The sequence below is a fragment of the Vanacampus margaritifer genome, chromosome 3 (genome assembly GCF_051991255.1).
Source record: "Vanacampus margaritifer isolate UIUO_Vmar chromosome 3, RoL_Vmar_1.0, whole genome shotgun sequence".
Taxonomy (NCBI): Eukaryota; Metazoa; Chordata; class Actinopteri; order Syngnathiformes; family Syngnathidae; genus Vanacampus; species Vanacampus margaritifer.
In genome coordinates, this window is record NC_135434.1 from 2,243,460 (window position 1) to 2,267,224 (window position 23,765).

At 43.2% G+C, this 23,765-nt stretch overlaps 2 protein-coding genes across 2 annotated transcripts; one reads left to right on the forward strand and one right to left on the reverse strand.

Annotated features, from left to right (window-relative positions):
- The first annotated feature begins 757 nt into the window (after positions 1–757).
- hira (histone cell cycle regulator a) lies at positions 758–17,724 on the forward strand. The gene is made up of 24 exons (XM_077560575.1): positions 758–984; positions 2,017–2,079; positions 2,159–2,269; positions 2,580–2,670; positions 3,767–3,861; positions 4,024–4,119; positions 5,111–5,271; positions 5,661–5,828; positions 6,929–7,042; positions 7,485–7,555; positions 8,581–8,686; positions 8,761–8,979; positions 9,049–9,134; positions 9,552–9,929; positions 11,482–11,707; positions 11,808–11,930; positions 11,994–12,142; positions 12,211–12,372; positions 13,120–13,178; positions 13,265–13,370; positions 13,535–13,657; positions 13,732–13,895; positions 14,956–15,044; positions 15,693–17,724. The coding sequence occupies exons 1-24, from the start codon at positions 948–950 to the stop codon at positions 15,807–15,809; spliced, it is 3,114 nt and encodes a 1,037-aa protein (XP_077416701.1). The 5' UTR covers positions 758–947; the 3' UTR covers positions 15,810–17,724.
- Positions 17,725–17,732: 8 nt separating this feature from the next.
- nudt12 (nudix (nucleoside diphosphate linked moiety X)-type motif 12) lies at positions 17,733–23,182 on the reverse strand. The gene is made up of 8 exons (XM_077560675.1): positions 23,133–23,182; positions 22,302–22,499; positions 21,771–22,038; positions 20,634–20,904; positions 18,994–19,161; positions 18,798–18,911; positions 18,545–18,744; positions 17,733–18,476 (listed from the first exon to the last, which is right to left on the reverse strand). Exons 2-8 carry the CDS (start codon positions 22,496–22,498, stop codon positions 18,342–18,344), a joined length of 1,353 nt encoding a protein of 450 aa, XP_077416801.1. The 5' UTR covers position 22,499; positions 23,133–23,182; the 3' UTR covers positions 17,733–18,341.
- Between the last annotated feature and the right edge of the window lie 583 nt (positions 23,183–23,765).

Genomic DNA, 23,765 nt, shown 5'->3' on the forward strand with positions numbered 1-23,765 from the left:
GTTTTCTTCAGGTTTTTTTCATTTCTCTGGTAAAATTGGCTTAATTGTTGTCAGTCAAAATTGAGGGGAAGAAAGTGAAATAAATAATTTTACATGTGCATCTAAAATTTTTGATGGCTATTTATAATAGCATTAATTGTATAATTATTTCATTAATAATATATAATTCTTGTACATTATTTACACTTTTTTTTAACCTTGTCTATTAATGTCCTGGCCCATCTCATAAAAAGGCGCGAAATTTTGCCCATCCTAAAATAAGATTTAGCCTGACAAATAACTAAATTGCATTTTTTTTTTTAAATGCATGTCACTATTTAATTATTTTAGTATGCATGTACAGCATGTACTTAACGTCACGTGTTATAAACATACATTTTAGTGCATTGGGATCAAATTCAATTGACGTTTTTTCTGTGGGTGCATGTTGGACTAGGGGGGGGGGGGGCAAAATGTGCGTGCAGGTGACAGTACGAAAAATCAAAGGTTGTTCAAATTTAGTTTTCGCTCTGACGTCATTTCAGATTTCAAAGTAAAATGACAAATGCACGACGACGTAGCCTGTCTGCTAGTTATTGGTGCTAAGTTTAACTCATTACAGCAATAAATTACAAATATGCAGTCCAAATCTGATGAAAGCAACATTTTTATTCGTTTTTGTCCTCGGAAGAGCGATAGTTTTTTGAGCTACGTGACTTACTTTAATAAGGCCAACACTGGACTTCCCATTCGGCGGCTAGGCGTGACGTAAACATACTTCCGGCCCTGCGCGGTGTCACCTCGTCACACGTCCGGCTCGCTTCGGCGGGGATGCTGCAAGGAGCGATGGAGTTCAAGCCCCCCAAAAACACTCGAGTGTCGGCCGGAGTTTGAGAGATAAAAGGCGGACGCCGAGCCCAAAAGGAATTGATAATTAAGAATAAAAAAAAAATATATATATTTTCAAGATGAAGCTGCTGAAGCCGAGCTGGGTGAGCCACAACAGTAAGTAAGCGAATCACTGGGATCAAGTTGGGGCTTTTGTTGTTGTCGTCGGCAGGGGCTCCCAAGGGGAGTGATGGCGAGGTTGTGCACCGGTGAACGTCCACACCAGGCGCCACTCCAAGTTGAAACCCGAGGGTCGATTTTGGGCACTAAACGCTAAAGCGGTCCTCCCTCGAGCACAAATGTCTGCTAACCCTATTTACCCACCTAGCTTAGCTAGCACCCCTCCCGGCTATTTTTTGGCGTTAGCTAACACGGCTAACTCCTGTCACTTTGCTAAGTTAGCAATTAGCATGTTTAACGGCTAACATGCTTGGGCCGTTTTCAGTTAAAAAGCCTTCATCTATGTGTCATTGCCACGGATGGTTTTCACTTCTTTTATTCATGGTTTATCTGCAAGTGAAGCAAAGACATAATGGATTGTATTTTCCCTGGTAGAGGCAGCACTTCATACACTTATCAATAAGTGAGCAGATCTGTGCATTGGTACATGCAGCGGAAGTCCATCATCGAGCATTCAACTACGTGCTGCTTATCATAAGCATTAGTCAGAGCTTATCTAGGTTTCCACTGTCCAATAAAAGCCAACACAGTTGTGCTTACCTTTTGGTTTCACGTTAGCGCTTTTGGGCCACTTGCAGTTAGAAAGACAATTATTAACTCCTTTTATTAGTAGTTAATCAACACGTCAAGCACACCTGAGCCCCCCAAACAAAGACAAACGCAGTCAATTTGCTGCTTAAGTTTGTTTCTCATAAGGAGGTCCTACTGTGTTTAGCCCCCCCCCCCCCCCAGCCAACAAGCTTTTGACGTTACCCAACACAGTTAACTACTGTCACTTTGCTAAGTTAGCGGTACTTAGTACCATGGTCAACAAATAGCAAATTTGGACCACTAAAAGTTAGAAAGCCTTCATCTTTGTGCCATACTTTTTTATTAGCCTTTCCTCTTGCTTTGACGTTCCTCTACTTGCACATACACTTTTCCATAGCTCCTTTTAAGTTAATATTATGTCTTTTTTTTTTCTGACAGGCAAGCCCATCTTTTCTGTTGACATTCACCCAGATGGAACCAAATTTGCAACTGGCGGGCAAGGTAACTAAACAAACACACACACACGAGAATACTTCATTCAAATCAAGGAATGGTATAATAAATCGTTTGTGGTCATCAGGGGAGGATTCGGGGAAGGTGATGATCTGGAACATGGCGCCTGTCCTCCGTGAGGAAGATGAGAAGAATGAGAACGTTCCCAAAATGCTTTGCCAGATGGACAATCATTTAGGTAATATTATTATGAAAATTAAATAACACTGTGCTCATTCTGGTGCATGCATCTTGGCCACCGGGAGACAATATAATACATGCATACTCATGGCTCACAACTTCTCACTAAGTTGCAGTGATATTAGTAATTTTCTGTGAAGGATAAAGACTATATAATATTAATCTTAAAAATGCCTTTACGTTTTTATTGTTTAACGTGTTGCTGCACCGTTTGTGCTAAAATAGCTGCAGCAACATAAATGCTTCGTTAGCCTGTCTACGGCATTTTGCATACTGGGCAAAATCAGATTGAACTGTCTTTTGTGCAGCTTGCGTGAACTGCGTGCGCTGGTCCAACAATGGACTTTACCTGGCGTCTGCAGGGGACGACAAGTTGGTGATGGTGTGGAAACGAGCTGCGTATGTACATGCACACACAAACACACATTTCATAGCTTAACTATGCTAAGCTAACAATGAGCTAGCTGTTTATTAATGTTTAAATGATTAATCAAATGAATCGAAGCATTGGATTAAAAAAAAATAATAATAATTCCAAGCCACTTCAAGGCTCGAAGCTTCACAATGATACATTTTCCATACAGACTAATGCTACTGCACCACTCCGTATAATAATAAGATGGCGGTGAACCTGGTGGGGAAAAGTCCGTAAAAGACAAAATGTCAAAAGTTTGGGATCATATTACCTTTACAAAAGATCATAGCAAAGTGCCATGTGTATACTGCAAACAGAACTAATCTACCATAACAGCACGTTTACGATTGGCAACACAAGTTACTGATGTTAGCTAGTTTAGTATCTCCTACCACCGCTAGTCAGAATGTACTGTCCTGCCCCCACAAGTGGTCAAGGATAGACAACAGACCCCCAAGCACTCAACACACAGACTGGCTCAAACAGCCAGCCGCAAACCTGAGCTCACAACAGCCGACGCTACACTCACATTCGCTGACACCCATGTCACTCACCTGTTTAGGCCCCGCCCTTTAAGGCACATTCAAAAGTCACAGATATTACAGTGTGGAATATGAGGGTGGCAGCCGTAAGTGGAAAACAATAATACCTGCGCCTCACATTTTCATTTATCCATCGATTCATCGATTGGATAATCGATAGAATAATTGATTGTAAAAAAAATGTGGGCCCGACGGATATGGATTTTTTTTTTTGTGCCGGTGCTGATTACAATATTTGGTAGAATAAATTCTGAGAAGCCATTAATTGGCTGACTAATTAAAAAATGCATAACGAATTGCAAACTTGTTTTCAACAAAGATATAAATTACAAGCAGATCATTTGACCCAAAATTTTACAGTACTTTGTTCCTTAGTATTTGGTTAACTTCACAAAAGAGACAAAAATCAGCATTTTTTTGGTGAGGAAGGGGTTTAATGTCATTATCTTTATCTTATGTTGTAATGTATAAATAAATAAATTGGCCCCCAAAAAAAAAACGACAGTAGTAAAAATTCTGACCCTGATGTGATGTTTAGATTCATCGGTCCGAGCACGGTGTTTGGCTCGAGCAGCAAACTGGCCAACGTGGAGCAGTGGAGATGTGTCACCATTCTGAGGAACCACACCGGAGGTAACTCGAACGTACACATCACAAAGCCACAACATTTAAAAAAAAAAAAAGAAAAGAAAAAAAGAGACATCTTTGTTTTCTCTTCTCTTGGCACTCTAGACACAACTAAAGACAAAACAAAAATATGAATTTTACATAATCATCATGACGTTGTTTGTGTAGATGTGATGGATGTCGCCTGGTCTCCGCACGACGTGTGGCTGGCGTCGTGCAGCGTGGACAACACCATCGTCATCTGGAACGCACGCAAATTCCCCGGTAAGAGAAGGAAAAGCTTGTGTTGCTGTGCCACCGTTTAGCTACAAAACACATTTTGTCAATGGGATGGCATGGAAGTGTGGTCAAAGTGGCCTTGGAAAGATGTGCCGGGTAGTGTTAATTTTAAGAGCCATTTTTAAACGTAATCTCAGTTTTAGTCCAGTTTCAATCACGCTTCTTAGTTTTTAACATAAGTGAACCTCATCCCATTTTTACTTAGTCAATTTTTAGTCGACTATAAATCTAGAATGTTAGTCTTATATTAGTCCAAGAAAATATAATTTTACTCATTCAGTTTTAGTCAGGACAATCATTTTACCTTTGTATATATTTTTTTTGTCAGCAGATGATGTTGTTCATTTCAGATCTAAAACTATTTCGCATAAAATGTTCTCTCATCTTTTTGATGAAAAACAACTCCACAGTGGCTACTATGGCTCCATGCAATGAGCTAGTAAATTAGCCAGCATTAGTAAGCAAATTTAGCAGTCAGATTAACATTATTATTTGAACATTATAGCCATTGGATTCATGTTACAATGTAACTAATTTACTCCCTTTTTATTTATTTATTTTTTTAAACATTCACTGTGAATCCACCTCCCATCTGTCCCATGTGTTTGTGCATGTTGGTGCAGATATGAAAGGGAACGTGTCACTGTGTGTCACATGACAATGTCACAGTGACAGATTAGCAGAGACAAGATTTTACAAAATCATATAATTTCCGTCTCGTTTTTGTTCATGAACGAAATACCCCACAGATTTTAGGCCAGTTTTTTTATTAAGTGGAGTACATTTTCATCTCGTCTTCATTAGTCGACGAAAATGCAGACTGATTTAGTCCCAGTTATTTGTTTATTAATGAAGGTTTTAGTCTAGACTAGTCTAGTTTTAATCCGGTGGAAAAAAATGTGTGTTGACGAAATTATTTTTGTTTAGTTTTCGTTGACAATATTAAACACTAGTGCGGGGTCTGGTGTTCCCTCAGAGATGGTGATGTGCCTGCGGGGCCACACGGGCCTGGTCAAGGGCCTGACGTGGGACCCGGTGGGCAAGTACATCGCCTCGCAGGCCGACGACCACAGCCTGAAAGTGTGGAGAACGGTGGACTGGCAGATGGAGGCCAACATCACCAAGCCTTTCAGCGAGGTAGGCAGCAAGAAAATGATGATGTTGATGATGATGATGATGATGATGATGAGGATGAGGATGATGATGATTATGTTGTTCACGGGTTTTGCTTTTTGCTCCAAAAAGAAAAAAATGCGCACAGCAAGCAAGTGTCCAGGGAGGGACTAAACTCACAGACCAGGCCCCGCCCTTTAAAACCATACACATTCAAAGTTACAAGGGAGCATTTTGTACAAAAGTGGACAAAATGAAAATCGTACCTGCACGTCTCACATGCATATTTTCTATTGGAATTTTGTTGATTCTAAAAAATATTTCATATCCGTAGCACAAAAAGATATGCAGGAAAATCCTTGCTGTTGTTGTATTGATCAGCATTTTTGTGCCCTTGCTTTCCTGTGCGCAAGTGTGGCGGCACCACACACGTCCTGCGTCTGTCGTGGTCGCCCGACGGACAGTACCTGGTGTCGGCGCACGCCATGAACAACTCGGGACCCACAGCGCAGATCGTGGAGAGAGACGGCTGGAAGACCAACATGGACTTTGTAGGCCACAGGAAAGCCGTCACGGTGGTGGTGAGTCTTGGGACACGCACGGACGCCAAATTGTGGATATTTGGAGGAATTTGACCAAAAATAGCTTCACAGTACAGGGTTTTTCCTGGCTCAAATTGAGGCCGAGGTGGTATCACCCTGACTATGATGGCTGACTACCGATATCAGGTCATGGTATCAGTGTTATTACCAGTCTTATTTTAAGGTATTGGTAATTAATTTGAGCCATTTTTAAAAATTACAATAATAAAAAAAATCATCCAGTAGTACATATTAAATTGTTGTAAAACACTATTATGTTTATTGTATATACTGTGTTTTTATGACCTTGGCGCCACCTCGCAATCAGGAAATCGGTACATTAAATAAAAACAACAAACAAAGAACGCTGTTTCTTCTTTAGTTGTTGCTTCCGGTCTTTTCGGTGAACTGCTGTTGATAGAGCGCCTCCGTAATGGCGCAACTTCAGTTCAAATGTGTTCCTGCCGAGATCTGTGCTGAGCGATGTCAGTGGCTTAGGCTGGAGGTGGTTCGCAAATTAGGTGGAGGTGGCCGCCTCTGAATTTTGTACACAGGGGAAACCCTGGAATAGCCTTTTTATTTGACCATTTATGACTCAAACATCTTCTAATTAGCATATTAACACCATAGCTTTTCACAATGGGAACTCCTGCAAGCCTCTGGCCAGTAGTTTTCAAACTGGATTCAAGTTCGAATTTCCCGCCTTCCCTCTGCGGATGTGACGTCATGTGCGGTAGCGATTCGAAATTCAATTATCTGTATTCGGCAGCTTTGAGAAGACATCCACAGCAAAAAGTTTGAGATCGCATGGAGTTGAACACAAATCCTTGTGTTAATGACTGTTTCTTATCAGAAGCCAATGCTAATCATTGCTATCACTGCTGCCCCCGCTCAGCTTTTAGGCTTGCAGTGCATGTAGTCTAGTAGAAAACTACAGATCTCACGCTGCCTTGCTGTAAATCAAGGTCAGGAAAACAGAGTGGATGTGGAATTATGTCAATTGGCACCACTCTTGCCTTTAAAAGGATTTGTTGTTTGTTTTCCTCGCCTGTCTACATGTGTTTGCTGTAAGGCACATTTTGTTGCTTTTGCGTGTGCAGAAATTCAACCCAAAGATCTTCAAGAAGAAGCAGAAGAACGGCAGCTCGTCAAAGCCCAGTTGTCCGTACTGCTGCTGCGCCGTAGGCAGCAAGGACCGCTCGCTCTCCGTCTGGGTTCGTACAAATTGTTGCCAACATAACATACAGGACATTATACACATGCAAGAGGCAAATGTACTCAAAAGTAGACCTTAACCATTTACTGAAGTAAAATGTCAAAAGTGCAGACTCTGAAATGCACTAAAGTGCAAAGGTCAAGTTGATTTTCACTGTCAGTTTTTCTGCAAACAAAACATGTTTTGAAAACTTGGCACTGAGAATCGTCCCTTGCATGAGGGAAGCATTTTAGTTTTCATGAGATGTTTTGTGGCCCCTGGCGTCGTACGCACGTGTTTGCCTAAACCGTAATTGTTCTCAGAATTGTCTTTCAATGCACTTGATTGACTTTACTCCATGTCACTGCTTTCTTAAATCATAACCACAATTGTAGTTTACCACTCTCTACAATTTTTTTTCTTGGCAGTTAACAGTATTTCTTCCTCATGTGTATCTCCAGCTAACCTCCCTTAAGCGCCCCCTGGTAGTCATCCACGATTTGTTTGACAAATCCATCATGGACATTTCCTGGTGAGTTTTTCCAAACATTGATTGATTGAGTGATTGATTGGTAGTTACTAGTATCCGACCAAATTGTCTCGGCCCTAATGTTGGCTGCCTACGGTTCCACCAATTGTCTGTTGGTGGTCTCAAGGTGTATGAGGTTAAGGTCTGATTTCACATATTTACGCCAAAATTAATTTCTAATTGTCTATACATCAGGAAAAAAAGTAAATTTCTGTCTGTCTCTGTTTGGCTAAGTTTCATCATTCTTCACAAATCTGTTTAAAACGGGGGGGGGGGGACTTTTTGCAACATGGCCCTTATACTCTGTTGCCACCTGCTGGCCGTTTTTGTAATAATTATCATTGCTTCAAGCATTCTCTTCTATTCAGTAGCTGCATCAAAGCCTTCTGTATGCTCTAGCATAAAAAAAACCAAATAGATATTTGGGAGCATGTTAATAATTAAAAAACAACGTATCTATACGTTTTTAGGAGCAAATGAGTTAATTTAGCATGTTGCCATATTGTCACCATCAGGATGTAGCTGATTTTAGCATAAGCAACCAGCATCATGAGGATGTGTTTAACTCTTTGACTGCCAGACGTTTTCAGAAAAGGGATGCCGTGGGTGCCAGTCGATTTAAGCATTTTGACTGATCTTTCAAGGTCCACAGAAAATTATGTGTTTGGACTATGGAAACACACATACTACCAAATGAAAGATTGGACTCTCATCTTTCATCAGAAAAAAAAGTTTGTTTCTACCTTATTCCGTTTTTCAGTAATCAACAATAGAAAATGGTTAGTTTCACCTCTGTTTTGAAACAAACGTCTTTTAACGTCTTTGGCACTCCTCCATAGGATTTTACTAAACGTTATTTAACGTTTTTGGCAGTCAAAGAGTTAAGGCACAAAAAAAAAAACATGATTTGGGCTATTGTTTTAAGAAGGTGACAATATGTAAAACTGTAATCTAACATTTTGACATTGTATTTAATATCCCTTACACTTCCTCTCATTAAATCTTCATTTTGTGTGTGTGTGTTTCAGGACTCTGACGGGTTTGGGCATGTTGGTGTGTTCCATGGATGGTACTGTGGCCTACCTGGACTTCTCATTGGACGAACTAGGAGACCCGCTCAGCGAGGAGGAGAAGGTCCGCCGACCGCCGTATAGTCTGCCCCAGTCGTGCAGAATCAAGAACCCAATGAATAAATGTCTCCTTCTTAGAACACCATCCACCAGAACATCTACGGCAAAAGTCTGGCCATCACCAGCACGCAGGAGCCGCAGCTGGCCACTACCGTCATCGAGAACCCGGAGATGCTCAAGTACCAGCAGGAGAGGCAAAGCTCGGCCCAGAACACCGCCGCAGTGGCCAGCGCAGATTCCTCGGCGCCCAAGCTCAACAGCATGATGAACGGAGAGTCTCTGGAGGACATCAGGAAGGTGAGCGGGAACATTTTTGGTCCTTCAGGTCAGACTTCCTCACTGGTTGACCTTCCGATGTTTTTGTAGAACTTGCTGAAGAAGCAGGTGGAGACTCGAACCGCTGACGGCAGAAGACGGATCACGCCTCTGTGTATCGCGCAGCTTGACACCGGGTAGGGATTTTTTATTTATTTGGAGGAGGGGGGGGGGGGGGGGGCGTCCAAGCTGCAAGTAACAATAAAGACACTAGACTACAGCTGCCACGCTCACAACCTGAGACAAAATTGGCAAACTGCTTCTTCCCTGGGAGACTGAAAATTCGCAGCGGAACACAAGCTTATGCAACTTGGCCATATTTGACCAGTCCTGTCCACTTTAGCTAACTGATGTCCTTACACAATGCTTAGTATTGTTGATGTAAGTCTCTAGCATAGAACTTCGGTAAACGTTGCTGACGGTACAACATTGTGATATAAGCAGGCCGACAGTTGTCACTGAGTGCTGACAATGGCCGCCACAGGCTTGTTTCTCTATTGTCAAACGTCACGATGAGCCGACATAACACTTGATTTTTCCACCTTCTTCATTAGGGACTTCTCCCCAGCGCTCTTCAACAGCGTTCCCATCTTGCCGTCCTCCTTGTCCAACCAGCTGCCCCCTCAGCTCAGCACCGACTCCAGCCCGGGACAGGTGGCGACAGCGGCCCCCTTGCAGGGGGAGCTGCGGCCCCACCTCGACCCCATGCTCGTCCCACCGCCGCCACCGTCCACCAACATGGCCCCCAAGGGCCTGGAGGACACCAGGGAGCAGGTCCTCCCATCCAGTGTCAAGGCCAGTCTGTTACTGGCATCCGCCTCCAAGATAGAGCCGATGAAGGCCTTGGACTCCAGGTTCACCGAGAGATCCAAAACCACGCCGGGCGTCCCTGCCGCCATCGCCTCCACTGCCGGTCTGCCGCCACTTGACAGGTTATATTACATTCAACTTTCCCACTCTGTATAAATAAGAAATTGAAGTCAACCAAGCCCCAGTTTAAACCTTCAATATCCCACAAACTATGGTACCAAAGACCTTAAACCTATCTTTCAATCTTACGCTTCAGAATAAATAGTTTGTATCAGTTTCAGTCAGCCTAGAACATTTAATAAACAACCAGACAAGGAAGGAATACAAGACACTTAGATTATTTTTGCTCGAGAGGTGAACAAACAGAGATGTGCACACATTACAATCTCCTATCCGCTTTGAGGCGCTCTCTCCCAAGCCTTCTCTTTTTTTTTTTTTTTTTTACAGGGCATTTCCTAGTTACATAGCCGTTGCTGCTCTAAAGGGGAGGGGTAACACAGCAGCAGCATCAAAACCATCGCGGATATGAGTCATTGCGCAGATAATAATACAGACCAGACTTAGTCTTTTTGCTCGCGAGGAGAACAGACAGAGATGTGCACAGATTGCAATCCTACCCGCTTTGAGGCACACTCTTTTTATTTTTTTACAGGGCGTTCCCTAGTTACATGGCTGTTGCTGCTCTAAAGGGGAGGGGTCACACAGCAGTAACGTTAAAACCATCGCGGACATGAGTCAGATAATAATACAGACGTCTTTTTTTCTTTGTGCGAAAAATGTTTCAGTCCTTATCTTGTGATAAGGGCACAGTTCCTGTTCTGCAGCTGCAGAAGTAGCAGTCATGCTTTTTCTCATGCTCTGCTCTTCTTCAGAGACAACTTCATGATTCAAACAAGGTTGTACTGCTGAATAAATGCTTTGCAATATTATAAGAGTAAATATGGGATAACTTAATGTGCATTTATTCTTTACAAAAGTAATTTTTATTTTAAATCAAATACCCCTAAAGTGTGATTATTGCTGGCATGTTTGTGCTATCAAAAGTACTAGTGGTATCGGTGACTACTCAAGAATTAACTACTTGTACTGATATTGGTTTGAAAAAAAGTAAGATCAAACATCCCTGTGACTGATGGTGACGATGTGTCTTCGATGTTGTGGTAGATTTGATGTGGCTGATAGTGTCCTTATGTGGTTGTCTGCGTTTTTGATATGCTGTCTTTGACACGTGATTGCTAATGTGGTTGATGGAGTCTTTGTTGTGTGGTTGTGTCTTTGATGTTGTGGTTTTGTAATGCAGTTGTGTTGTCTTTGTTTGATTGATGTTGTGTGTTTCTTGGTGTCTATGATGTTGTGTGATTGGTGTCTTTGATTACTTGTGGTAGCGGGTGTCTGATGTGGTTGATGGTAACGTGTGGTCCTTAATGTTGTGTCGCTCATGTTGTTTGTCGTGTGGTTGATGGTGTCTTTGATTTCATGTGGTTAATGTCTTTTGATGTCATGTCGCTAAAATAATTTCTTGAATATTCGTAAAAAAAAAACGGGAAATAGGCAGTAACAGGTGCATTTTTTTTAGCCAATCATTTAAAAGAGGTGCTATAGACAAATTTGGAGGTGAATGGCGATTCACGGTTGCATCTTCTAACCACTTTGTGGTCCCAATGGCTCACTTAGGCCCAAAGACGTGGTGGCGTCTGTCCTGAAGGACGTCAAGGCCAAGGAGGACACCAGCAGCGACAGTGAGGACAAGATGGCCGCCATCAACAAGAACCTGTCCCTGTGCAAGCGCAAAGCCGAGCCCCTGATGATGGACACAGCCGAGGTGGTGGAGAAGCGCAAGAAGGGGCGGCCTCGCAAGGACAAAATGGCCCCGCCCGCCATGAGCCACTCCTTCACGCAGGTAAGGGGAAAAAAATGGTGGGAAAATGAGAAATAAATCTCATCTCATACTGTCTTGTGTTAAGTGGGGAAAAAAATAAAATACATTTTGATGGCTTCAGTTAATTACTCCCCCGGAGCGCGAGCCCGTCAGGGCGGCGGTGGTGGTGGCGCCGCCCACTCCGGCACCAGCAGCCATCCTCAAGCTGCCAACGCCGAGCTTCCAGAAGGCCTTCAACCTACAGGTGACAGCGAGATGCTCAAAAAAGACGCACAAGACGTGGACTGATGTGCATGTGCACACACAGGTGAGCATGGAGCCGGCGGTCTTCCTGGAGGTGGAGAACGAAGTGACCTCGGCGGCCGGCTCCAGGCTCAGTCAGCTGCGGTGCTCCCGAGACGGACGCGAGTGGAACACGCTGCTGCCCAGCTCCGTGATGGCCGCCGCGGGGAGCAGGTCAGCCTCGAGCCCCACCCTTGAGACGTTCCGGGATGTCACGTGACCACATTCCTCTTCCTCCTCAGCGATATCCTGGCCGTGGCGTGCCAAGACCGGATGTTGTCGGTGTTCTCGTCCTACGGCCGCCGCCTCCTGCCGTCCATCCAGTTGCCCTCACCCGTGTCCGCCCTCAACTGCTCGGCCCACTTCGTCATGGCGCTGACCGCCGGGGCCACGCTTTCAGTTTGGTCAGTTCACAGCGTGCTTGATGGTGTCTTTGAGGGCACGGTTGTGTGGTTGCTGGTGGCTGAAGTATTGAGGTTGATGAGGTCTTTGACGCCATCTCTGATGTTGTGAAGTTGGTCTCACGAGTTATCTAAACCATCAGTTATTAAAAATAATTATCGAGTAATGTTATAATCGATTAGTTGTCGATTGATTAATCGTTACACTTCTACAATGTAGTTATTTGTTAATTGACGATCGTTGTGATCACAACGGCCGTTGGTGGATGTGACTTTTAATGCTGTTGATCTTTGTGCAGTTGATGGTGTCTTTGACACTGTTACTTGTTGTGTGTTTGAATGGCGTTATTGACGTCGTGTAAGTGATGTCATGATATCTGTTGGGTGGTTGTGGTTCGTTAAGGTGATGATTGTGTCTTTGATACTGTGCAGTTGGTGTCTTTGTTGCCATGCTATTTTGATGTGTGATGGTGGCATGTTTTACAGATGATGTCTTTTATGTCATGAGGTTTGTGCCTTTGATGGTGTGGGCTTGATGCCTGTCGTTGATGGTGTGTTGTGTGGCTTTAGGGGGTCTTTGTCATGTGGTTGATGGTGTTTTAGTTCTTTGATATATGAATAAAATAACATTTTGAGGATGATTTAAATGCTTTGTATTGAACTTGATGATGTCATTGAGGTCATTTTGTTTCATCGTCGTATATTGAGGGTGTCTTTGATAACATGTGTGTGCTCTGCGCCGACCCACAGGGACGTCCATAAGCAGAAGGCTCTGGTCAAAAACGAGTCCCTGACCACCATTTTGTCTGGTGAGATTGGCCACTTCCTGTTTCCTGTCTGAGAGGCTGTCCTCGAAGCAGCCATTTTGTTGACCCGTTTGTGCGTGTGTGTTTAGGTTCAGAGGTGACCGTGTCTCAATCCCTGCTGACTCAGCAGGGCGTCTCGGTCATCGGCCTGTCCAACGGCAAGTCCTTCTGCTTCAGCCCGTCTCTGGAGACGTGGTGAGATGCGAACAAACGCAAACAAGAGCTCCTTTTCACTTGTCTTTATTAGCCAATCACAAAGCGCCTACACAAACCAACGATTGGCCAATGAATGAGTACCTAAGAGGGGGCGGGTCTCCTCCCCCTTAAACCGACTGACTCTCATTGGCTGTCATGTTCAGGACGCTGATCGCAGATCGAGGGGATTGTCTGGTCCAATGCGCCGACTTCAGGAGCTGCCTCCCTACCCAGGATGCACCTGGTTCCTCGGGGCCTCTGGCCACCATGCAGGGACGCAACCTCAAGTAAGCTCAACCACTAAAGCGCTAGGGAAAAAAGGTGCAAAAAGTGACCGTCTTCTTTTTCTTCCTTGTGGCAGCGCCGGCCGCATGGCATCCCGCCTGTCGACCGCTCCGCACCACCTGCAGCAGAGCATGACGTTGGCCTTCCTGGAGAACCAGCTGGCGGCGGCGCTCACGCTGCAGTCGGCGCCCGAGTATCGCTACTGGCTGCTCATCTACGCACGTTTCCTCGTCAACGAAGGTACGCAGACGTTTGATTTAGGTACGAGCACCAGGCAGTGCAAAGTTATTCATCGTTTATCGTATTTACTCATTCACTCCCAGTCATTTTCACTGAAGCAACCCCCTTCGCTCCTGGCTGGTTTACTGGATTTTGACTGATTTTGCAAGGCCCACAGAATATTGTGTTCTATTGCTATGAAAACATGGAACCTACCAAAAGAAAGATTAGAGTCTCTACTTTCATCACGGAAACAAATTATATTTATAGCTAAGTTTCATCATTCTTCACAAATGCGTTTAAAACAGTGGGGAAAAGAGCTTTTTGCAACATGGCCCTGGTTGATATCTTATACTCTGCTTCCATCTGCTGGACGTTTTTTGTAATAACTACGCATTGCTTTAAGCGACCTCTTGAGGTCAGAAGCTGCAATCAAAGCTTTCTGTATGCTCTAGCATATAAAAAAAAAAAAACATATGAAATATGTTTTTGGGACCATGGCAATATTTAATACATTTAATATAAATTAAATAAATAAAAATAAATAATATATTTTTCATTTCATATATTTTTGGGAGCAAATGAGTTCATCAACATTTTGCAGGCGTTCGACCATTGGAAAAAATCCCCCCCGAATGCAGTTTGATTTAGCGGCATGAAATTTGGTAGACGTGCTTGTCATGATTAGACCCCCAAAAAAGTCTGATAAAAGAAACCACGTTTTAACAGACACAGGAAGTCTGCCATTTTGGCTCAGAGCACCCATTTTAGGCTGATTTTTGGAGAGAGAAAAAATTGATCACTCACCAATAGCACGAACAAAAACATTTGTCAAATTCGTCTCGGACCCTTGAAGCCAATTTAACTTAGCATCATGATTTATTTATTTTTTGCATGTCTATCATGGTAAACGCAACAAAAAATCTCATACAGCCGTAACGTTTTGGCTCAAAGCGGCCATTTTATGCTGATTTTACCCATGTCCTCTGGCCTTGTTCATGCTCCATGCTCGCATCTACATTAAAGTCATTAAATGAAAGAAGGAATTTGAAATGTGTCGTCTCATCGGTTCACCTTTCAGGCTCTGAGTTTCGACTGCGAGACCTTTGTAAGGAGCTTCTGGGTCCTGTTCACAAGTCGGCCGCTACGGCCTGGGAGGCCACAATACTGGTAGGGCACATCAAGCACTTTCTTCATCCTGGTTCTTGTTCTTGTGTCAATGCTGACGAGCATTCACACATGGTATTCTGCACCACATTTCTTTATGTGTTTTCGCCATTTTTCACAATTTGACTGCCTCGACGTTTCTCCATTCATTCAAACCACCTTGAACTATTTTCCCCATTCCCAAAATGACGACTTTACACAATTCCACATTTTGCACAAGATTATTTTCCATTCTCATTTTTTTTTTCATGATTCCATCCAACTTATTCACTTGCATTCGACCCTGCGGCTAAAAAAAGTGCGGCTTATTAATCAGATCACAAATGGGGCGCACTACAAAGGAAGCGCAAGAGCATCAGGCAGAGCAAAACAAATCAAGTGACCCCAAATACAGTAGGAGAAAAATAATGAGAGCGAGACAATTTGCAGTAGCGAAAACCAGGTGCGGTAACATAAAAACACCTGCGGCTTACAGTTGGGTGCGGCTGATGTGTAACAAACCCGAGTATTCCCCAAATTTAGCTAGTGCGGCTTATAGTCAGGTGCGCCTTGTAGTCCAGAAATGACTGTACTCATGTTGCATGATATGAAATTGTGGTATTGTGTCACTGCGTATGCTAACTGTGCGTCTTCCCCCCATTTTATGTTCAGGGTTTGCGCAAGCGGGAGTTGTTGCAGGAAGTGATGCCCGTCATCGGAGAAAACCTGCGATTCCAAAGACTGTTCACAGAGTATCAGGACCAGCTGGAACAGCTGCGCAACAAATAACACATGTGCACGCACACACACACACACACACGTACAATTTTTTGCGCTTGGCTCACTCCTCGGCTTGGACTTCCGGAACGGATGCGGGGCCCGCCGGCGTCATTCAGCGCCACGCTAACAGGTGACGTAGGAGCTTGTTGTCTTGTCTAATCAGCGCGTCACTGGAACCTTCCTCTCCGACCTCCCTCGTCCTCGACTATGCACCAATCATGAACGTGAGCGCGACATGCTTGAACCAAAGCGATGCCTTCAAGTGTAACAAAAAAAAAAAAAAAAAAAAAAAAGAAGAGGAAGAAAATCCACACTCCTGCCAGTTATGAGCTTTCACCACCGTAAACAAGACTATCTCAGAAATTCGTTTACTATTTTGTTTTCTCTGTCAACAATTCAAGAACCTCAGTCAGTAGTAGTTCTCACCCACCATCACCCTGCTGATGATCTGGTGCATAACTAATGAACTTATACGCACCGGGTGTGACGGCATCCAGAACCAGTGTGGTCATGTCCGTAACGAGATGAATTATTTGTTACCAGGTGTGAGCAGCGGGACGTGTCCATACCAGGCGTGATTTCATCCACAATCGGTGTGACTGCGTCAGTAACCGGCATGAATTATTTAATACCAGGTGCGAATGACTGCATACCAGGTAAAGGTGCAGCCGTAACAAGTGTGAGTGATTTTTGTAAAGCTTTACTAATTATTTCAAACCAAGTGTGACTGGGTTCCTACTGGATGCGAATAATTCTGTATCGGGTGTGAAGGTTTTTGTAAGTTGTTCACCAGGTGAGAATGATTTCATACCGGTATGATATCATACAAATATGTGAAACTGTTTCCAAACCTGGCGGGAACATGTTCGTACCAGATATGAATGATTCCATAGCAAGTGTAAAGCTGTCCATGTAACTGTCCAGATGGGTCCCTATCAGCCGTGAACGAATCACTGCCAGCTGTGAATGATTTCATATCTGGTCTGAATATGTCCATACCAACTGTAGAATATCCGCATCATGTCGGAATGATTTCTTACCAGGTGTGAACCTGCCCCATATCAGATTGAGATGCATTTTGTAACCGGCGTGAACTCGTTCAATTCAAATACGAACGTCCGCATCGGCTGTGAATGTTGAGGAGTCCGTATCAGGCGTCAGTCAACATGTCCTTACCACGTACGAATGGTGTGAGCTTTTCCAAACAATTTGTGGAAGATGTCATGCCTGATTGGAAAACCGTTAATTGTATACCAAATATGAACTGGTCAATATGGGTTGTGAAGGTGTTGGTGCCATGTGTGCACACCGGTAGCCCAACTTGTCTCAAGCCATTTTTTTTTTTTTTTTAAAGGTCAAATGAAATCCCCCATGCTTTTATTGTGAAAGTCCAGCCAACTCTGTCCGGTTTATCAAGTCATGGCTGAATGAAACACAACTTGTCTTCGACTGGCAACCAGTCCAGGGTGTACCCGCCGCCTCTTGCCTAAAATCTCACCTGCCACCCTAATGAAAGACAAGCGCTGAAAAATGGACAAATGGAAAAATATATATAAATATGACATGGCCTCCTGTTTTAGAGGAGCCAGGTCATCTCAACTTTGTTTTTGTGTCAATCTTGAGTTGACTTGCGATGGGTCAGTTAAATGTGGCCAGCAATGACCCCTGCTGGTGTACTTGTGTAAATAACATCAACAAAAGCAACTTGACAAGACTGCTTTCTGTTTCTCATTTGTCTGTGTTTGCTGGCTGGAACAATTTCACCAGCTTGCTCTGTTGTGTACTTTGTGTTTCTAAGTTGTTTTTTTCCCCCTGATGGAGCAAGAGTCCTTTTTAAATGTTTGTACATTTTTTTTTTGTATTTGGAACAAGCAAGAGAACTGAAGTATTGCAAAGAAAGAAATTAAACATTTGTTTTTTGATACTTGCTGGTGCTTTTATTTTATTTATTTAATTTTTTTAATTGGAACTACAGTAATCAATAACTTGCAGATTGATTGTTAGTAGATTTTTTGAGGGGAGGGAACAGATCCTGTTCTAATGTGCCTAAAAATATTACTATGGTGCCATATGGGATCCTAGGAAACATTTTCAAGAGTGTGGCATCTACATATAAAAAGTCCATTCCTGTTGATTTGATCAGGGCTTGCTTGGCGCAACACTGGAATCCTTTTGAGGGAATTTACACTTACTCTTCTGGTTGTTTTACGAGTGATTTTTCAGGCTCTCGTCTTGACTGTGGAACAACTTCCTGTCTGCTAAGGTGTCACTCACATTGTGCTTATCTACTTCCTGATTTGTCCTTGATGCTGTTAAAGAAGTGAGAAGTTGGGAAGGAAAGAACAAGAGATGTTACAGGTCAGTCCAGAAAGAAAAAAAAAGTATGTGGGGAAAAAAACCTAAGTCCGGTTTGACTTGTTTTATATGAAGGTAAACTGAAAATGAATTGTAAAAGAAAAAATAAAAGTTTTGTTATTGACTGTTGAAATGTTTTTTGGTTCTTAACACATCAAGTGGTCCTGAAATATTTGAGGTCAAAGTTCATAGGTTGGCGACCATGCTGATCCAATTTCTCAAGAGCTGGTGTGCGATGGTCTGCTTGGGCGGGAGGACGAGACCTGATTGGACGGGACCGGGGCCTGGGCGGGATCCTCCGCCCAGCAGCGCTTCTGTCACCTGCCCACGGAACACAAAACACAAACCGATCAGCGAGGGAAGTTGTGAATTTGCTTCTGTCGCCTCACCTGTCGCCGCGGAAACCATCTGGCGTCCTCTATCTCGCTGCGGTCCACGCTGATGTCAGTCGTCATGGCGACGCATAGGCAGCCAATCATGAGCTGCGAGGGCATGGGCCACGGTTGACAGGAAACGTAGCGAACGGCGCCCACCCGCACGCCGCTCTCCTCGCACACTTCGCGCCGTGCCGCCGCCTCCAGCGTCTCGCCTGCCATAACTTCCTGTCACATAATGCCACTTCCTGTTTGTGTGCGTGCTTACCGGGTTCTACGAAGCCGGCCAGGCAGGAGAACATTCCAGCAGGGAAGATGCTCTTCCGGCCCAGGAGACACTGGTTTCCGTCGGGGTGGACCACCAGCATGATGACCACGGGGTCTGGAAAGGAACAACAGCAGCAGCAACAAGAAAAAGACGATGAACGGGATCAGAAAGTTGTGTTTTTGCAATGTGTGCGTACCAGTGCGTGGGTAGCACGTGTTGTGTATCCCTTTGTTGCTCGGGCACTGTTGCTTTCGGCAGGTCCTCTTGTGTCCTCCCTCCTCAGAGATGGTGGCGCTGCCGCACGTGGAGCAGAAAGCGTAGCGACGGTGCCATGCCAGCAGGGCGCGCGCTGGAGCCAGCACACCTGAAACGAGACGTTGTAGGCTGGAATCGGATTGGCTGCTGCATTCAGGTGTGACATACTCAAATGCATACAGGCCGGAAGGGCAGTTAGTGACTTGACCGCGGCGATGTTGCCATTTATTGACCCCGACCAACCCTAACCTACTTGAACAAATGTGATCTGCCTGGATGCAGCGGCCAATCGTATTGCAGTAGTTGCGCATCCTGGCTAGAACTGGTTTGCTAAATACAGCAATGCAGTTATGAAAATGCATAATTTATATTTTACAATACAGTGCAAACAAATTTGCCTAGTCACATATTTAGATGAAGGGGGGTGGGGTTAGTCACTATTTTTGTACTCTTTTTTTTTTTTTTTTTTGTACTGTCAGACCAACTGATCTGAATATATGACTGGATAGGCAAGACTTTTGAAGCCGCGAGGCCGCCATATTGCTCCTCCCAAGAAACGTTTCTCAGCATACGATCCTATACATTGACAGTGACGAAATTGGAGAACATTTGAGACAGTACTTATTAGAAACAGCATGGTTTATGTTTTAAATTAGTTAAACAAGAGGACTTCAGACATTTTACAACTTGCCTTAAATACATTTATAAATGATATGCTTGATGTTTACAGGGAGGAACTGAGCGATCAAAAAGGGGGCCTTCAAAGCAGCACATACACCACCTGTTAACAAATTTTTTATTTTTTTTTTTACTTGTTAAAAAAATAGCGACCACCTCGCGACAACTCGCCCCCCACCCACCCCAGCCTAATACTAACTGCCTACTATCTGTATATGTCTACTCTGTACGTATAACCTATAGTTTATACAGTAGTCTGCTCGCAGGATGGGAGGAGCAAGATGGCCGCCCTGTCGCTTCAACGGCTTGCACGGGCGCGTATGGGCTATTGGCTATCCAGGCATATATTCAGATCAGTGACTCAAATCAAGGCAATGTCTAATATGAAAACATAGCTTTGGTGCCATCTGGTGGCATTCATAGACAATTATATTTTTGGGTGCTTATTTTATGTTAATGTTGTGCCACTCTCAATTAGATGAGGAGAAAAGAATGGGACAAGGAAGCAAGTAGACGAGAGGGAGGGGAAAGGAGAAAACTATGAAAATGAGAAGACAAGACGATGGGAAGAGATACAAGGAGAAAAAAATGAGGAAAAGAAACTGGATAAGAAAAAGAGAAGTCCAAAAGAGAGAAAGGAAAAACAACAGAAGACAAGAAAACAGTAGAAGGGAAGGAGAAGAAAAGAAGGAGCAAACCAGAAAGATGGTGAGAAGAAAATGAGAAAACAAGATGAGAAGAAGACAAGGTTTGAAAGATAAGAAAATATGAAGAGAAGACAACGGAAATGGAAATACACAGAGACAAGAATGAAATGAGGAGATAAAAAAAAGAGAGAGGATGATGGAAACAAGACTGGATGGAAAAGAATCAACGAGAAGAAGAAAGCGTGGCCATCCTCACCGGCGTCCTCATCGCTGAGGTTGAGCAGGTCTCGGTGCGGCGCTGTCGCGAAGGAGCACTCGTGCTCCCCGTGCGGGCAGCGGCCGAGCAGCGCGGCGCCGTCCTCCTCGCCGCTGATGGCGAACCAGGCTGGGGGCTCCCCGGACGCGCCTTCCCTTCCCGTTGTGCTCCTCCTCCTCTTCTCCACACCCAGGAAGATCAACACGCAGTCCGGCTTCTCCAGGAGGTCTTTGACCGCCTCGTAGTCCAGTTGACACAAATGCTGCACGCCCTGCGGCAAGTCCACGACAAAGTCAAACAAAACAAATTTGAGTCAAGAGACAGGAACGACATCGACAACAAAATTGAAAGCAAGTCAAACTCGAGTCAAATCAAGAAGGAAGTTAAAACAAGGTAAGGAAACGCCCGTTAACAATGTTGAAGTCAAGAGCAAAGTAAATGTTCACATCATGTACCAAGTTAACAAATAACACATTTAAAAAAACGTTTAAAAAAAAAAAAAGTTAATTGAAAACAAGAAGCAAGGCAAAAACGAAATGAAAAAAAACAATTTAAATCAAGAACCAAGTTGAAAACCAAGTCAAAACTTAAAAAAATAAGTTATATGTGGGAAAAAAAACATCTGAAAACAAATAACGAACAAAATTAAATCAAAATCAAGAACCAAGTCAAGTCAAATCATGAAAGAAAAAAATCAAGAACCAAGTTGAAAACTAAGTCAAAACTATATATGTGTATATTTAAAAAAGTTATACGTGGGGGAAAAAACTCAAAATATCAAAATCAAGAACGGAGTTCAAAATAAAATCATGAAATCATTTTTTTTTTAAAATCAAGAACCAAATAAACAATTAAAAATCAAGGACCAAGTTAAAAACAAAATAAAAACCTCAAGAACCAAGTCCAAATCAAAACAGTAACAAAAAAATAAAAACAAAATCAAACCAAGAACCAACTCCACCACCAAGTCAGGAACAAAGTTTCAAAAAAAATCAAGAACCAAAACAAAACAGTTAAAAAAAAAAACATGTTAAAACAACTTTTTTTTGTTTTTAACTATTAAAAAAAAAACGTATCAAGAACGACATCAACCAGTCAGAATGAAGTCAAGACCCAAATGAAGACGCGAGTTGCGACCTGCTGGTCCCGGTGCAGCATGGGGCTGAGGTCTGAGAAGAGCAAGAAGACCGAGTCGGGATGCTTCTTCCTGTCCTGCAGCCACGCGGCGTCGGTGCGCTTGGCGCTCAGACGGTCCAGAGGCTCGGCCCCAAAGTAGTTCTCAAAGCCGACGCCGTCTCCGTCTTCTTCGCGCTCGCCCAGTAAGACGCAGACGCGCTTGTGACCCCAAAACTTGGCCACATCGGATGCACTCTGACCGCTACTGTTCACTCCACTCTTGTCGCACCTTGAAACGACGACACGAAAAAGCGGTGGCATTTAAAATGGCGGCAGGTCCCATTTAACATTTGAACGGGATTGGTTCATTCTGAACACAACCACTGGTTATGAGATGGTTATCAGAGGGTGTGCACACTTGCGCAAACACATCAGCAAACACATCACAGGTCACATTAATGGCGGAAAATGATTCATCTTTGTAAATCACAAAAACCTGGCATTCGGACAGGGGTGTGCAGACTTTTTCTACCCACTGTAGGCTTTGTTTACCCGTGTCGGAGAAGCGTTTGGACCATGCCAAGATGTCCGTTCCTGGCAGCCAGCATGAGCGCAGTCCATCCTCTCGGGCACGTCCGGTCCAGCAGAGACGGGACTGCTGACAGCAGGGACGTCACCTGACCTTCGTCACCGCGAGACGACGCGTCCAGGAACTTCGCCACAACTTCCTCCTCGTGCGCGCCGGACATCCTGCATGCAGACAATACATTAGGTACACCTTACACACCGGATAATACTTTTAAGATTGCTTTTGATTGACACCTGTCATTTTTTCGTAGTTTTGTAATTATGGGAACATTTAGTCATTTTCCTTTCTGTAATTATGAATTTTAAAATGTAATTCTTTATTTTTTTTATTTGTAGTTTTTTAATGTATTGCATTAATATTATAGGCTACAACATATCGTTAGGGTATGACTACGTGTACCTAATCAAGTGCCCTGCAAATGATGGCGTGAATTTACGTCCCTCCCCCTTTTTCTAATTGATGCAAACAGCTGTCGATCAAATCGGCCTTGGTCTCTTACGTGAAGAGGACGTGAGTAAAACATTCCTAAACATTTTTTTTTTAAATATATATATTTTACGGCCTGAAGTTCGTACATTCACGGCCGCGTTGTTACAAGCACATTGAGGTAAATCATAAGTGTAATAACGAATATTCGGGGCGTTAACTTACTCATGTACTGTTCTAAAAGAGGCTAAGCTAACTAGCTCTCTGTCGCCACGTTTAAGAGCTATGGCTAACTGTGTGTGTGTGTTAAAGCAGAATGAATTAATTAAATGAAGGTATTAATGTTCATAAATCATAAGGTAAGTCACCTGAAACCGGCGAACAACAAGTTCGATGTCCGCCCTGTTGGATCACGAGTGACGTCATGAGAAGATGCGTTCAAGGGTACATCATTTAGTACAAACTTTGTAATAATTTCTGACTTTAACTAAGTACGAAGGAAACTTTTTGTTTATTTGATATTTTTGATGTATGCTTGATCATCAATAATGGCTGTTTTATTTATCGCGACAAATGCTACTATTGTCAAGTTTCTTAAGACTCAATTTTGACAGTTTTACCGTCAATTTAGGATTATCAGAGGAGTTTTGAATGCATCGCGGAGAGACGGTACTGTACGCGGGTAACCAATAATTATGATCATTTGTTTAATGAATGCTTGATTTTTCTATTAGAAGCGTCCGTATTGTATGTAAATACTGGATTGTTTGAAGAAAATATTTATATTTAAAAAAAAGTTATGTTACTGCCAATTTACAGGGGACCTGAATTTATCGTCACTAATTTAGGGTTTTGAACAGTATCAATAAGAATGTAATCATGTTATTAAAAAAGAACCTTAATCTTACTGTCATTTGAAATTATATGAGGAATCTCATTTTTAGATTAAAATAAGATCTAATTGTAAATGTTTGACTGTAATTGTGGATTTTCCAAGGGGA

What these genes read in the sequence shown, in the direction of transcription:
- nudt12 (XM_077560675.1), bottom strand. Translation starts at nt 22,498, where the DNA reads ATGTCCGGCGCGCACGAGGAGGAAGTTGTGGCGAAGTTCCTGGACGCG. An exon ending in CACGTGCTACCCACGCACTG is followed by an intron (nt 18,912 to 18,993) that starts GTACGCACACAT and finishes GTTCCTTTCCAG; the next exon opens with ACCCCGTGGTCATCATGCTG. An exon ending in GGCCGGCTTCGTAGAACCCG is followed by an intron (nt 18,745 to 18,797) that starts GTAAGCACGCAC and finishes AAGTTATGGCAG; the next exon opens with GCGAGACGCTGGAGGCGGCG.
- hira (XM_077560575.1), top strand. Translation starts at nt 948, where the DNA reads ATGAAGCTGCTGAAGCCGAGCTGGGTGAGCCACAACA. An exon ending in GAACGCACGCAAATTCCCCG is followed by an intron (nt 4,120 to 5,110) that starts GTAAGAGAAGGA and finishes GTGTTCCCTCAG; the next exon opens with AGATGGTGATGTGCCTGCGG. An exon ending in ACCGCTCGCTCTCCGTCTGG is followed by an intron (nt 7,043 to 7,484) that starts GTTCGTACAAAT and finishes GTGTATCTCCAG; the next exon opens with CTAACCTCCCTTAAGCGCCC.